This window comes from Giraffa tippelskirchi, chromosome 3, assembly GCF_054371585.1.
Source record: "Giraffa tippelskirchi isolate mGirTip1 chromosome 3, T2T-mGirTip1v1.2.pri, whole genome shotgun sequence".
In the NCBI taxonomy this organism is placed as follows: domain Eukaryota; kingdom Metazoa; phylum Chordata; class Mammalia; order Artiodactyla; family Giraffidae; genus Giraffa; species Giraffa tippelskirchi.
The window spans coordinates 642,945-658,749 of NC_137277.1; the positions used below are offsets into that span (position 1 = coordinate 642,945).

The 15,805-nt window shown below is 56.1% G+C and overlaps 1 protein-coding gene and 1 long non-coding RNA gene across 4 annotated transcripts in view; one reads left to right on the forward strand and one right to left on the reverse strand.

The window, feature by feature from the left end:
* Nucleotides 1–534: 534 nt before the first annotated feature.
* The window catches only part of PRKCA (protein kinase C alpha), a 289,903-nt gene continuing 274,632 nt past the window's right edge, over nucleotides 535–15,805 (reverse strand). The window contains exons 14-18 of one of the 3 annotated variants that reach the window (XM_081580771.1): nucleotides 15,702–15,782; nucleotides 11,967–12,074; nucleotides 11,159–11,299; nucleotides 4,936–4,983; nucleotides 535–1,994 (exon numbers count right to left, since the gene is read on the reverse strand). In XM_081580771.1, the coding sequence (XP_081436897.1) occupies nucleotides 1,830–1,994; nucleotides 4,936–4,983; nucleotides 11,159–11,299; nucleotides 11,967–12,074; nucleotides 15,702–15,782 (543 nt within the window). In that variant the 3' untranslated portion in view covers nucleotides 535–1,829. Of the gene's footprint in view, nucleotides 1,995–2,993; nucleotides 3,013–4,935; nucleotides 4,984–11,158; nucleotides 11,300–11,966; nucleotides 12,075–15,701; nucleotides 15,783–15,805 lie in introns of all 3 variants that reach the window. The other 2 variants (XM_081580774.1, XM_081580772.1) reach the window with 2 other exon arrangements.
* LOC145542270 (uncharacterized) lies at nucleotides 2,235–7,174 on the forward strand. The gene is made up of 4 exons (XR_014079733.1): nucleotides 2,235–2,602; nucleotides 4,246–4,417; nucleotides 4,918–5,140; nucleotides 6,300–7,174. It is a non-coding gene; the product is annotated as an uncharacterized LOC145542270 (long non-coding RNA).

Sequence of the window (15,805 nt, forward strand, 5' to 3'; positions counted from 1 at the left end):
GCAGGGCTTCCCGCGTTAGCAGGAAGGCTGCAGGAGGGAACAGAACGGACGAACCAAGTCTGGCCTGGGGCCGCGACGACACCACAGCGGCACCCACGGCCAGGGTCCCCTGGAGCCGGATGGTCCCCGCGGCCCCAGGAGGGAGAGTGACGCAGGACCAGGGCACAGATGGTGCTCGGGGACCAAGGGCGGGGGGGGGGTCTCACCTCAACATTATCTCCCAAACAAAACTTCTGCTTGCAGGTAGAATTAAATATTTATACATATATATGCCTTATTGATCATGTAAAGTAGCCATTCACTTTCAAAATTAGATCTACTGCAATAAAAAATTAATAAAGCCGCTCTAGTGCCAAGGCTGGGTACACACAGAGCAGAAGTGTGGAAGAGGAAGCTTTGCAAGGGGAAGGAAGCTAAAACTTAATCATAAAAGCCAGTTAGAAACAAGAGTCTTCACAAATATAGCACAGTTGTGTCTTATAAAATTATTATAACACTCTCTTTATACTTGATACGATTATATCAATAATATAGTCACTTGTTATTAAGGTTTATTATAAACATGCAAAGTTCATTGCATGATGCATTTGCAAAACATATTAGAATCCTTCCAACAATAAAACCTCTGAGCTGATATGCATCGAGTTTTCCTGACTGTACAGCTCCGGGCGTGTCATTCAACATGACACACCAGGGGACCGGGGGACCAAAGCTGTACCGCTGTTCATCTCAGAAGACAGGGACAGGGGGACTCGGTGCTGGGGCTGCGGCTGGAGCAACACCGGGTGAGCTGACTGTACATCGTACTCTCATGGACACCGCAACCGGTTCAATAAATAAGTACAAAAGGGGTGGGGTGTACGCTTCCACTTCCCAGGCAGCAGGCAGTGAAACAGCAGTGTGTGGACGGGGTTGGCTAACAACACTGTGAGTAGTGGCATGATGGCTGATGGCACCCTGGATCCAGAGTCATCTCCCAGAGATCATGAATGTCACACACACACACACACACACACATACACACACTGGTCTGTCCGTGATCTGATTTCTTGTGCTCATTTAGCGTATTCCTTAGAAGATTTGGCCTCTTAAAAAGAAATGCAAGTAGCAAGACAGTTATCAACCAGGTTGGGTACAAGAGGACAGACGCCCCCAACACCCATCTGGGGTTCTCTTTCTCTTTTTCTAAACCAGTGACTGCAGGACCATAACCATGAGCGGGTTACAACCGTCAGCCCCTGGGAGCAGTGAGCTTGCAAACCGCACTAGACTTCTCCCCAGGCCTCTCGGGTTCTGGGGACAGTGTCCACGGAGGCAGAGGACACAAGCGGCGGGTTTTCTGAAGCCCCCCAACCCCCGAGTCCTGCCTCGCTCGCGCTCTGGGACCCCCATTCTTTTATTCCAAAGACGTCGTGGGTGGAGGCGTTTCCAGCCCCCTAGGCCGTGTGGGTTCATTTGAACATCTCTGATCGGGAAATCCGGATGGTGAAAATCAACAGAGGGTTTGGGAAACACATCAAATTGTACCAAAAAAAAAAGGGGGGGGCCAGAGTCTGTTTGCTTTCCAAAAAGGGTCACCCCCCCCCGCCCCGCCAGATGTCACCTCTACGTAATTAAAGTGGATGCTGACGTGACGTCATCTTCCGCTGAGCTGACGCTCTTGGTTGGGAGGCCCTGAACAGCCGAGCGCGCTGGGACAGCCACCCTACAGTTTTCAGGCCTCCACCGGAACAGGGACGGGGCCGAGGCCGTCAAACTCTAGGGTGGGGGTCGCTTCCCACGGCGGGGTCGGGGGCGGGGGCTGGGGGCGAGGCTTCCAGCGGGGAGTCTCATACCGCGCTCTGCAAGATGGGGTGCACGAACTGGGGGTTGACATACGAAAAGCCTTCAAAATCAGACTGGTCGATGTTAGCGATGACCAGCTGGTCGGGCGGCGTTAAGACAGGCTGCCCTCGCGTGAAGAACTTGTCAAAGTTCTCTGCTCCTTTGCCGCACTGTGGAGAGAGGAGAGAGAGGAGAGGTCGGTAGGTGTTCCGCCACCGACCCCGGGGGCAGCTCTCTGCGGGGCGGGCCGGGGCCTCAGGCCGGTCTGGCGGGAGGAGCCCTGGAGGGTTTGCGGCGCCGAGCAGCGACTGGAGAGCTGGAGCCAGGCACAGCGATCGCTCACCGGCTCACTCGCGTGTGAGTCGTCCAACAGCCCGGAACCGGAAGCCAGGCGGGAGGACCCGGAAGCCAGGCGGGAGGACGGCGTTTCCGGGGAGATGGCCGCAGTGGAAGGACTCGGTCTCCTTTATTCCGCCCACACTCCACCCCGCCCTTCGGAGCCTCGAGGACAGACACCACACGCTCGGGGCCACGGGACTGCCAGCTGGCAGGCCGGGACGTGGGCGGGAAGGCGCACAGTCGCCCCGACCTGAGAGGCTGGGGGCCTGTCCCATGTGTGGGTCTTTGCAGCTGTATTATAGCAAAGTAAAAGCTGTGTTATTCTTGTCTTCCAGCTGGGAGGTTCTGAAAACCTCAGCCCCCAAATTCATCTTCAGCCAGGATGGGGTCAGCATGGAGGCAAGACTGGCCTGTTCGTTCCCGGGCTCAGGGAATGGAGGTTCGTCGGCCAACCAGCAGACAGGCGGCCATGGAGCTCACCGGGGCCCACCGGGCACTTCATGCGGATGGGGCTGAGGGCAGAGCTGCCCTCCTGCGGGGAGGGGTCTGAGAAACACAGCAACGTAGGCAGCTCCGCTTGGGAGCCTGACCCCCGAATAAGAGGCAGGGGTGTCCTGCTCACACTCCAGCCACCAGAGGGGCGGCAGGTTGGGATTCCGGATCCCAGGGCGACTCTGAGACAGAGAGTCCTGGGGGTGCCCTGGTGACCGAGCGACCATTTCCTCCTCCCCCAGAGGGACCGCAGGGCAGTGGTCCTGAGCCTGCAGAGCCCGCGCCTCTCACAGGGCACAGCTGGGACGTGGGGCACCCCAGCTCCTCATCTGCAAGACGCGGAGAGCGGTCGCGCGCCTGCCCTGGGCCGCCCTGAAGGCGGGTGTCACCCGGGACACCGGCCGTCGGGTCTGTAACCGCGGCCGGGCTGGGGCTGTACCTTCTCACCGCCGCCCTCACAGGGCTTCCTGTCTTCCAGAAGCTTTCCCCACCCTCTTATCATGTAAAATCTGCTCCTCAGCACTGTCTCAGTGGAAAGCACATCACGAATTCAGGGTAATGTCCTCCCAACCGGCGGCTCTCCTTTCTGGGTGGTTTCTACTTTCGTAAGCGACCACTTGCTGTTTAACTGGAAGATGTTCAGACCAGTGGCCGCTGGGTGGGGCGCCGGGGCCGAGGGTGTGCTGAAGGCCCCTGCGGTCACTGTGGAGGCCGCTCGATTGTCCCACGTGGGTCCCGCCTCCCACGCACTCCACGTTCCCAGGGAGCGAAGGCCAGCACCCCACCCGCACGTGCAGGGCCTACGCTAGACCATTCAGAGTCCAGGCTCTTCAAGGAAGAAAGGATGGGAAGTTTCTTCCCGAGAATCAATCAGGGGCCACACTTGATTCATCAGGAAAACCGACCAACAGCAACAAACCTCTGGACACTCTGGGGCCCCCACAACTGGTTGGGACAGAGACACGGTGCGGGCGGCTGTGGCGGTCAGGAGGTGGCCCACGCTTGGCATGTGTGCTGGACGGCCCCCTCGGCAGTCCCGAGTCCAGACAGGCTCTATGTCTGCAGCGGTGCATCTGACACCCAGGGAAGGTGGGGGTTCAGGGGGTGAAGTGCCCGGCGTAGGCGCACACGCCCCCCTGAGAAGATGGGGCCTGAATACCCACCTCCCGTGGCTGCCGTGAGGTCAGAGGAGCAGCTGGGGGACCCTGAGTCGGTGATCAGGTCTGACACAGAACCAAGACGCCCCACGCACGGCGGGCACCCAGTGGGGACCGGGCACGCAGCTAACTCGTGACGGATGAATGAACTATTAATAATCCGCCTCCCGCCCTGCTCTGGATGGAGCACTGCCCGCCTAGTTCACTGGACGTTCCTGTGTCCCCCACCCCAACCCCCGCTCTGGATCGAACTGCCCGCCTGGTTCTCTGGACGCTCCTGTCCATTTGGTAAAATCATTGACGAGAGAAATGAATCCGGGAGGTCAGGCTGGCAGGAGTGCGACAACACCAGGAGGGTGGTTGCAGGGGGCCTGGGATGAGATCTCCCCTCCTGGAGCCCCACGGAGCTCACAGCCTCTGCATCTGTGCACAGGGCCGCAGGGGAGAGATGGTGCCTGCTCCTCGGACACTCAGCTGGGACCCCGGCCTGTGAGAGGCCAGCGACAACGCACAGCACACACACATGCTGGTCTCCAGCCTGTCCTTCACACCTGAGTGTCCTGGTGACAGAGGTTAGCCCCACGGGCACCGGCATGGGGATAAGGGTGAGTGTGAGTAGCTCCAAAACAGAGTTAACAGAGCAGAACACCAAACCAAACTCGGCGCGGTAGGAAGGGTGTGGAGCGAAGCCGGAGGGAAGGTGGGCAGCGCGGCGCGGGGAGGACGCTCCCTGCAGGCGGGGACCATCTGCTGAGGACCAGACGCAGCAGTGTCGTCTCGGGAGCCATGCCCACATCCTACGGCCCGGTCTGGGAAGCCGAACTGCACTGTGGTCCCAGCAGAGGGGGCGGGGGGCACACCGCTCGCAGTGGGGCTCAGCCTCCGACTCTCCATTTAGTTAAGAACCAGCGGAAGGAACGAGCGGGCACCTCCAGGAGGTCCCGTCCACACCAGAGAACTTTCTGGAGAGGGGCTGGGACACCGGGGCATCTGTGCTTCCTAAGACCAGCATGCAGAGGGCAGGGGCTCCGTGCATGACCCAGGCAAGCGGGAGCACACGCCAGGATTAGGCAGTGCGGTTAGTTTGTTCATCGCATCACCCAAGGTTCCAAGAGGTGCTCACCGAAGGCCTGGACGCCCACTGAAGCCAGTGCATTTTGGTGCAGAAAGTCTGGAGAGGGAGAATGGACAGAGGAGGGTTTGGAAAAGAGTCAGTGCCCGTGCAGCGGAGCCACAGGGTCACACAAGCCACCTGGAACACCCCTGAGATGGATCTCCGTGTGAAGGTTCACGCACGCACGCAGCCTTGTGGAAGCTTACAGAAGCAAGTGAGCAGCGGGCATGGTCCGTGGGGAGGGTGGTCGCGACTGTTCATCTTACATCCTTCCTTGTGGCTTTACTGCCTCTTTCCCCACATACACTGTGTATTTTAATGATAATTCCAAAAAATGGATTGGGGCCTCTTTCACCTCCTGCCAGCGTTCCCTGGAGATGGGCCCTGCTGCTGCTGCTGCTGTCGCTTCAGTCATGTCCAACTGTGTGCGACCCCATAGATGGCAGCCCACCAGGCTCCGCCGTCCCTGGGATTCTCCAGGCAAGAACACTGGAGTGGGTTGCCATTTCCTTCTCCAATGCATGAGAGTGAAAAGTGAAAGTGAAGTCGCTCAGTCGTGTCCAACTCTTCAAGACCCCATGGACTGCAGCCTACCAGGCTCCTCCGTCCATGGGATTTTCCAGGCAAGAGTACTGGAGTGGGTTGCCACTGCCTTCTCTGGAGACGGGCCCTAAGTCTCTGACAAAATGAAACATAACTGCTCTCACCTGCCCACAGAGCCTCTTAGGGAAGGCCACTCCTGGTCAGGAGGTGGCTGATTTATGGGTGACTTTGCCCATAAAATGGGGCTTCCCTGGTGGGTCAGATGGTAAAGAATCTGCCTGCAAGGCAGGAGACCTGGGGTCAATCCCTGGGTTGGGAAGATCCCCTGGAGAAGGAAATGGCAACCCACTCCAGTATTCTTGCCTGGAGAATCCCATGGTCAGAGGAGTCTGGCGGGCTATAGTCCATGAGGTTGCAAAGAGTTGGACACTACTGAGCTACTAACACTTGAACACTTTGCCCGTAAACATACACAATGAAGGGGCGGGTTCCTGCAGGGTGAGGGCCTGCCTGTCTGAGAGCAGAGGTTCCAATTTATCGCGGCCTGTATTCTCTGGTATAAAAACACACATGCCTCCTGGTCTTTCTTTACACTAATAGCCAGCTTTACAGCGTTCAAGGCTGCTTCTCCAAGGAGGGCTGTTGTCCTGAGCAGCATCGTGGGGAACCTTCCTCCAGGCCACGGGACGGGTCACTCCCATGGCCAGTGACCGAGGGTCTGTACTTTCCTGCCCCACCCCACAGCTCCCTTGGTCTTGCAAGAGAGCTGCTTATTCATATCGATAATTATTTTAAAAAGTCTCACTTCTTCATATTTCTCTTTTGAGCAGAACAGCATTTGGGAGCATAATTACCAAGGAATAGGAAGACTTCTTGCCTCCAATTAACCAAGAAGATGCTGTCTTGGGTGGGTTCCAGGCTTAAATCAACATCAGCACGTCACCTATGGCAGACTCCAGCCCCCCAAGGCTGCTTAGTGTCCCTGTGCTGTCGGCGATGCTCCCAGAGCCTTGAGCATCTTGATTTTAATTAGCATCACCGCAGCTTGTTCCATGGAAAGGCCCCAAGAAGGAACCACCTGCCACCGGGGAGGGCTGAGGAGACACGGCCCCGGGCTCCCTCGGCACTGAGCCCTGAGTCAGCCACTCCAGTCCTCCTCCTCCTCCCTGGAGGGCGGCTGCTGCCCTGCGTAAGCACCTTCTTAGACTGCAGCACCGTTGAGAGCCCTTGAAAGTGACCGTGTGGTCGCTCAGCCACGTCCGACTCTGCGACCCGCATGGACTGTGGCCCACCAAGCTCCTCTGTCCGTGGGGTCCTCCAGGCAAGGATACTGGAGCGGGTTGCCATGCCCTCCTCCAGGGGATCTTCCCGACCCAGGGGTCGAACCTGGGTCTCCTGCATTGCAGGCAGATTCTTATCGCCTGTACCACCAGTGAAGGCTGAGAAGCCCTTAGTTCTAGGAAATACACATGCAATAATGTAGGTGTGAGCCTGCAGCTTTCTCTCAAGTGACTCAGAAAAGAAAATACATGTATGTGTGTCCTCAGCTCCCTGCCGTCATAGAGACGCGGAGGAAGAAAGACACGGAGTGGTGGGAGGCTAACACCTAGGGGGTCCAGGGAAAGGGGGTTCAGCAATCTCTGCAGCTCTTCTGCAACTCTGAAGTATGATTATTTCAAAATAAATTAAAAATATTAACACTGCACTAACTTAGATAATAAAACCATCATCAGACTACCTAAACAAACTGAGGACCCTGTGAGATAAAGGACTTGGAGGCGAATCCGACTGTCTCATCACAGTCCAGATGAAAGTTCTTTTCTGCTTTCCGTCTCCTTTAGGTAAAATAATAATAGCAATTTCTCAAGAAAGGCCACCTGATACAGACAGCCCTGTTTCCAAAGTTTCTGCTCCCCTGTCAATCCTGGGTGTATTTCTCAGCGTTCACCTTGTAGATTAATTTTTGATCACCATTTCAGTGCAGTGGATGCTTTGGCTGACCCATGAACTAGCTGTTCTGCTCCTTGGTGCTGGCGGATAGAATTCAAGAAGACAAGCACCAATTAACTCTCTGATTAGAATATTCACATCAATGGTTATTTCTTGTGGGCAGGCTGAACAGAGATGTGAATGCTGTTCTCGGGCTTTTCAGTCACATGAATAATTGTTCAGTCTCTCAGTCTTGTCTTGACTCTTTGTGACCCCGTGGACCACAGCACGCCAAGGCTTCCCTATCCTTCACCATCTCCTGGAGCTTGCTCGAACTCAGGTCCATTGAGTTGGTGACGCCATCCAACCATGAATAATAAATCAAGATAAAAGCCTACAAAATGCAAAGTGACACTGGATCAGAGTCTCGGGCTCACATGTGCTTCTGAGGGCGGCTGCAGGGATGAGGACTCGGGCCTTTCGTGTTTTCAGGAAAAACAAACAAAGTGCTTTCCTCCTCCAGGGAGTTCTCGGGTGCTGGCCAGGCAGGCGGCCTCCTTGTTTATGGATGTCACAGGGATGCAGCCCAGATCCTCTCATTTCTCATTAGTAACTGGACACAAGTCCTTTCAGGGGCAGCACCTTTGGGACCTTCTTACATGAGATCTTTGGGACACAGCCTCTTTCGATGACTCAGCTTTGTCTTTCAGCTCATCAGGCAAAGCTGAGGTTCTTGCTTCGTTGTGTTTCCTTGACGAGAAAACTGAAACCAGCTTGTTTTGTGCTCCTTTTCCATAGAGGAAGCTACGTGGCTGCCTTGGCTCCAGGAGAGAGTATGGTAGCGCAGCATCTGGCTTTGCTTCTGCTTTGGTTTTTCCAGATAAACCAGTACACGAGGGACGGCCTGTCTCCTGGAAAAGGCTCTCCACCCTCACACAGGTTCTCCCACCTCTGGGGCCGAGGGAGCAGGTGCACCCCTGAGCCTCCAGACTTGCCCCACCCCGGGGGAAATGGCCGTGGTCACTCTCCTCCCTGCCATCCTTCACGTGAGACCCGGAACAGAACCCAGGCCATGCTGTACTGCAGAGCCTGCACTTAATGCTGCCAAGAGGGCGAGTTCTGTCGGAGCCTCCTGGGGGCCCAGGGCCATTGCTAGGTGCACCGGGCAGTGGGATTCCACATCTTCCAGGCTCGTGGGTGTAGCTTCAGGGATGTAGCTTTGGGAGGAAGGAAGATGCGCAAGGCCAGGACACCTGGAGACCCCAGTCCCTCCAGATGAGCTCCGTGGCGGCCTAGAGGTAGAACATCTCAACTCTCCGAGGGACGTCAGTGATCCTGGAAAAAGCTTTCACCAGAGGGTCCAAAAAACGTTAAAAAATAAAACCAAGATGAGCCTCCCAAGCTTACATGCACAAACTTGATCTCCAGCTGCGCCACGCAGATAATTGCAGGCACCTCGGACAAGGCAATGGCACCCCACTCCAGTACTCTTGCCTGGAAAATCCCATGGATGGAGGAGCCTGGTAGGCTGCAGTCCATGGAGTCGCTAAGAGTCGGACATGACTGATCGACTTCACTTTCACTTTTCCCTTTCATGCACTGGAGAAGGAAATGGCAACCCACTCCAGTGTTCTTGCCTGGAGAATCCCAGGGACAGCAGAGCCTGGTGGGCTGCCGTCTGTGGGGTCGCACAGAGTTGGACACGACTGAAGTGACTTAGCAGCAGTAGCAACAGGCAAAGCAGGGTCAGCCCGTGTCTCTACATTGTTGCTGCACAGAAACTAAGCTGTGAATAGGATGCTACTGTGGGCTTCCCAGGTGGCGCTAGTGGTAAAGAACCTGCTCGCCAGTTCAGGAGACGTGAGGCGGGTTCGATCTATGGGTCGGGAAGATCCCCTGGAGGAGAGCATGGCAACCCACTCCAGTGTTCTTGCCTGGAGAATTCCATGGACAGAGGAACCTGGTGGGCTACAGTCAATGGGGTCGCAAAGAGTCGGACACAACTGAAGCAACTTAGGATGCACGCACAGGATACCGCTGTATCAGTTCAGTTCAGGTCACTCAGCCATGTACGACTCTTTGCGACCCCGAATCACAGCATGCCAGGTCTCCCTGTCCATCACCAACTCCCGGAGCTTACTCAAACTCATGTCCATTGAGTCGGTGATGCCATCCAACCATCTTATCCTCTGTCGTCCCCTTCTTCTCCTTCCTTCAATCTTTCCCAGCATCAGGGTCTTTTCCAATGAGTCAGTTCTTCACATCAGGAGGCCAAAGTATTGGAGTTTCAGCTTCAGCATCAGTTCTTCCAATGAATATTCAGGACTGATTTCCTTTAGGATGGACTGGTTGGATCTCCTTGCAGACCAAGGGACTCTCAAGAGTCTTCTCTAGCACCACAGTTCAAAAGCATCAATTCTTCGGCGCTCAGCTTTCTGTAGAGTCCCACTCTCACATCCATACATGACCACTGGAAAAACCATAGCCTTGACTAGACGGACCTTTGTTGGCAAAGTAATGTCTCTGCTTTTTAATATGATGTCTAGGTTGTACACTGTTGTATACCTCTCATCTTTAACTTAAAAAGCCTGAATAGACGTGAAAGGGGAGAGAGAAAAATCCCTGACAGAATACTCCACCGAGCCTGCCTGCACCAACCTTCACCACTGTCTTTATCCAACCCCCTCTCACACCAGGTTCTGCAACCTGGAGGCGGGATCCGCTCCCACGGGAGCTTCCTGACTCAGAGCTGGGACCAGCTATGGAGAAGCTGGGTGGCAGAGACACGAGGGCCCTACTTGAAATGATGACTCAGGAGGAAGTCAACTGACCCGATTAATTTCAGCTTTTCTTTAGTTTGTGCAAAAAATACCTTGGAAAAATAAAATCCCTGGGCTCACCAGCAGCAGTTTTATTCTTGGAGGAGAGGACACATAAGCAGATTGGATGAGAAAGCTGCTGCTCTAAGAAGAAAGCCACAAGCTACCCCGGGGGCACCTCGGCGCCCCGGGAGGGTCCCCTTGCAGGCTCGGGCGGCCCCTGTCAGAGGAGACAGATTTGGGCCAAACCAGCACCGTGAACACTCCTGACACCGCCTGAGCAGGGCTGCTCCCCGGCGCTCTGGGAGCCCCCCCCATCCCGGCTGAGATGCGGCGTGAAGATGGAGCCATGTGCAACAGGGAAAGGTCCCGGGGCCAGAACACTGGAGCCGCGTCCTGGTTCCACCACCTGCCAGCTGTGTGTCCTCGAGCAAGTGGCCCAGCCTCTCTGTGCCTCAGTGTTCTCAGCTGTAAACTAGGGCCCACAGTCGCCACCTCGCTGGGTTGTTGTGAGGGTTAAATGGATGAATTTGTAAATGAACAATGACCAGGACCGAGGGGAGGTCATACAGGAAGAATGTAAGCGAAGGCACCCTGCTGGAGACGAGGCGGACACAGTCCTTGAGGCGGGGCCTGGCCAACGTGCGGACGGTGCCCAGGCCCGCCGCTGGACCGGCTGAGGCCTCGTTACGCTTTGGGGCCCCTGTCGGCCGAGGCCGAGCCAGGAGAGCTGCAGACGGCCCGGGGGTCCTGCCCCGGTTCTCACATCGTTTGGGGGGAGCTCTGCTGCCTGTAGAGGGCGCGGGGGCCATGGGCACCCCCAACGCTGCTCAGACCACACGACTGAGGCCCGCTGGGAACCGCAGGCTGGGGGTCCCCGGCGCCCCCCCTCCGGGAGAAACCCCTGGAACCCCGGGAGGAAGGGCTGGGCACCGACTCACCACTTTGGGCTTGAAGGGCGGCTGGATCTCGCGGTTCTCCAGCTTCTCCCAGTCGATCCTCCGGAAGAAGGCATGCTCCCGCACGTCCCGCTCGCCCTCGGGCCCGCAGCCCAGCCGCTTCCCGGGGTGCTTGGTCATCAGCTAGAGGCGGGGGAGAAAGAGGCTCTCACGTGGGACAGGGCAACGCGGGGGCTGCCGTGGACAGTCCCGGACTGTGCACCGAAACCCGCTGACAACCGAACCGGAGCCTTCTCACCAAAAAAATAAAAAAGGTGACGTGAGGGGATGAGCGAGTGAGGTCAGCTGTGGGAGCCTTTCACACTGTGCGCATAGGCCCGGCCGTCACACTTAGGCCTCAAACACAGGCCATTTTGTTTGTCAGTTACAATCAATACAACTGAAAAAAGAAACAAAAAGATCCACCAGAAAAACACCGGGGGTGGGCGCGAAGGACGGCCCGACGCCAGCGCCTGCCCTCCTGTGGCTCTGCACCCAGCTGGAGAGCCCGTGTGCCACCGCTAAGACCCGGCACAGCCAACTAACCGAAGCTTTTCAGAGGCGCAGTCGCTACACACGGTGTGTGCTGAAGTGTCGCAGGCCAGCATCACACAGGGTGCCGTATCACAGGCATCACACGCCTGCTTACTGCCTGGACCAAAATGCTCTGAACCCAAGACTCGTGGTTCACAAAAGCAAAGGCTGTCTGTCACAAGAAAGGTGCCGGGTTCACCTGAAACCCGGGGGCATGGGCGTGGCCCCCAGGATGCCTCTGAGACACGCCAGGAGGCATCTCCGGCCTGTGACTCACCCCTTTGCAGATGGACACGGCCTCCTTGGACAAGGACTTGGGGTACGAGACGTTGTGCTCCATGATGGACTGGAACAGCTCGTCCTCGTCCTCGCCGTCGAACGGAGGCTGGTGCGGAAAAGAGGGAGGGGGCGACTTAGGCCGAGAGGCTCACTCTCGGGGCCCGCAGGTCCAGTTCGGCACCAGGGAACAGCGGGCTCCTTGTACATGCGGGCTGCACACCTCGCGGGCTGATTACCTTTAATTAGATTGGTGGTTGAGTGTGTTTTCCATTTTTTCCTCTGTCCCTGTAATTATCTTGCCCTGGGCAACCCCAAAAATCTTTAGGGAAAATGCTTTTGAGTAATGCTTCTAATGATTTGCAAATAAATTATAATTAATCTGTTAACCTGTTCTTAATCTCTTCTGCTTCTGTTAGGTCCTACCACTTCTGTTTCTGTCTTTTATTGTGCTCATTTTTGCGTGAAATATTCCCTGGGTATGTCTAATTTTCTTGAAGAGATCTCTAGTCTTTCCCATTCTATTGTTTTCCTCTATTTCTTTGTATTGATCGCTGTGGAAGGCTTTCTTATCTCTCCTTGGTATTCTTTGGAACTCTGCATTCAGTTGCTATATCTTTCTCTCTCCCCTTTGCCTTTCAGTTCTCTCCTTTTCTCAGCTATTTGTAAGGCCTGGGACGGACTGAGGGCAGGAGGAGGGGACAGAGGCTGAGAAGGTTGGATGGCATCACTGACTCCATGGACACGAGTCTGAGTGTTTTGGCGCCACTGGTTGTTTTGGCCTTAGGGCCGGCCCAGGAGGAGCTCTCCGGGGAGGACGCCCCAGGGAGGCCTGGGGAAGGAGGGGAAACAGGGCGATGGAAGGGGTGGCGAGGCGACCTGGCCACAGGCCTGAGCTGGGACCGTCTGCTCCGGCCGGCAATGACCAGCCCGTCTCTCCTGTAATGCGCGCCCGTGAAAACGGGTCCCGACATTCCACCCCCAGCCGCGCGGCCGCCATATGCCAAGTGTGAATCAGTGAAAGCAGCCTTGCTTTCTGGACTCCAGAGTCAGGTCGTTCGTGTGGATCAAGGAGGGGAACTCAGCTTTCTGTGCCTTTGAGAACAGACACCTCCCACGGGGGCCGACAATTCAACCACATTTTACTGTCAAAGTTCGAAAGAGGGAAACTAGCTGGATGGAGGCAAACTTGGGCTTTGCCAGCTGCTGTCTCGCTGACAACGTTGCTGTGGAACTGGCTTTTCTGTGTTTACAAACTGAGGTATTTAGTCTTAAGAAGAATGTTTCCATGGGGTGGGGGTGGAGGGGACCTAAATAAATAATACACAAGCCCCTTTATACCAAGTCTTAACATCACTGAGAAATAATGACCCAATATAGGTAGAACCTCTTATCTCTTAATACTTAGGAGACTGTTGTAGTGTCTCTGAGATGTATGGCGCAATCAAAGCAGAAAGGAGAGCCCGCGGGCTGGGGGTGGGGTCTCCCCACCCAGCAGGAACCAGCGGTCTCTTGCTGACCCCCGGCCCCCGGGCCAAGCGCCCTCTCCCGCTCTGACTCAGGTCCTCCTCACCCCACTCCAGCCACGCCCGCGGCTTCCTGCCGTTCCTCCAGCATCACCGCACACTCATGCCCCAGGGCCTCTGCTTGCTGCCCCTCAGTCTGGAAGGCTCGTGGACACCTACACGTGGACATCCTCTCCCTTCCTTCCGGCCCTAACTTCATCTTCTCTGTTAGGTCCTCGCTGGGCACCCAGCTGACGTTTCAACCTTCCCTCCGCCAAGCCTCTATGTTCCTCTCCTGGTTTGTTACCCTTCGTCTGAGTTTATTGCTATCAGGGTCAACCAACCGCAGATCGAAAGTGAAACAAAAGTCAAAAACATTTTAAAAAGCAAAACTCGGGATTCTCTGGCCATCCAATGGTTAGGACGCGGTGCTTTCACTGCCAGGGCCCGGGTTTGATCCCTTTTGGGAAACTAAGATCCCACAAGCCATGCAGGATGGCCAAAAATAAATGAATACAGAAAAAGGAAAACTTGGATTTGCCACAGGCCGGCAAACACTCACAGAGCACTGATACCGCATTCACAGCCACATACGTGGTACTTACACCGTGTCAGGGGTACTGAGCAACACAGACGCGGGGTACCGCGCACAGAAGGACTAGCACCTCCCAGGAACCCGGCTGTCTGCGGGGTCCGGAAACCAGTCCCTGCCGACGCCGAGCGGCAAACGCTCCTCTAGACTGCAGGCTCCCTGAAGGTCAGGGTCTGTGAGCTGCGCAGAGCCATCACCGGGCACATTTAATGCACCCACATTGACTGGATAATAAGTGGGTGGATGGAGGTAACTTGTCAGAAAGGGTGACTCTTCCCCAAGAACAAAGGTTCAGAGACAAAGGGTGACTCTTCCCCAAGAGCAAAGGTTCAGAGACAAAGGGTGACTCTTCCCCAAGAACAAAGGTTCAGAGACTCCTTCGGGGTATTTATTTACATTCTCTCCATTAGCTATGGAGGGCAAACCCCTCGGCACACTTGAGGGCTGAAGGGAAAGAGAAAGTCACTGAGTCGTGTGTGACTCTTTGAGACCCCATGGACTATAGAGTCCGTGGAAGTCTCCAGGCCAGAATCCTGGAGTGGGCAGCCTTTCCCTTCCCAGGGGATCTTCCTAACCCAGGGATCAAACCCAGGTCTCCCCCATTGCAGGTGGATTCTTTACCAGCTGAGCCACCAGGGAAGCCCTTGAGGGCTGAGAGGTCATCAGAAGCTGCTCAGGACAGAATCCTCGGGAGAATCGGCTGAGACATGCCTGGAGCTCCCCAGCCCTGCAGCCCCACGCCAAGCTCGTGGCCAGCCCTCTGCCTCTCAGGGGCCCGTGGCCAGTGCAGTGCAGGCAGGAGAGATGCAGGGCTCCAGGCTGGCCCCTCAACACTCTGTCCCCCTCTCCACCGGCCAGCTGAATAAGGAGGACGCAGCGGTGGAACCCGAGGCCCTAAAGACGGTGGAGCCACAGCCGGGAGCAGCGTGGTCCGTGGATGACCGCGGGCTGAGCTCCCCACCCCACAGGCCTGCCCCGAGAACCTGAGACGGACGTGCCCCTGTTGCTAACCCACTGCGACTTGGAGGGTTGTCTGCCCACGGCGGCTCATGTCCCGTGCCTAGGGATATGGACAGGAAGCCACACCTTAGAAAGAAGGACTCGGGCAGCGGTGCCCGTGGTGATCTGACCTGGGTCACATGGCTGAGAGGAGTCTAATCTTCCTTTTCTCAACAGGAGGTTCAGCCTCGCTGACTTCTGTGAAAATTATAATGAATTGCCCAGGGAGAGATAAGGGCAGACGGAGAAGCTATTAAAACACTTCTGCAGGTTTAACTAACGTCTTCCTTTAACAATAACTGTGTCTCCGCACACGCAGTGGCTGGTGGTTTCTGAGAGAAACAAGCTGTGATCCTCACCCCAGCCCCGGGCTGAGACACGAAAACGCAAAAGGCCGCTGTTGTCCTCAGTGTGTGGGGGCTTCAGTGGGTGAGGAGAAAGCTGCCCTGTCTGCACCCTAAGTCAACTGGGGCTCTGCAGTCAGATGATCTTGGCACCATCTCTCCCTCTCTCACCGGGATCAGGGAAGTCTGACCAGAACCGGCCATGCCATGTGGCCGCGTCGCACGACCTTGGCCCCGACAGACCTGCAGCCGTCACGTCACGTGGCCGCACACGAGCGCGAGACACGGAAGCTCACCTGCCCGGCCAGCATCTCGTACAACAGGACACCGTAGGCCCACCAGTCCACGGACCTCCCATACGGCTGGTAAGCGATGATCTGTGAGAAAGCAAACACATCGA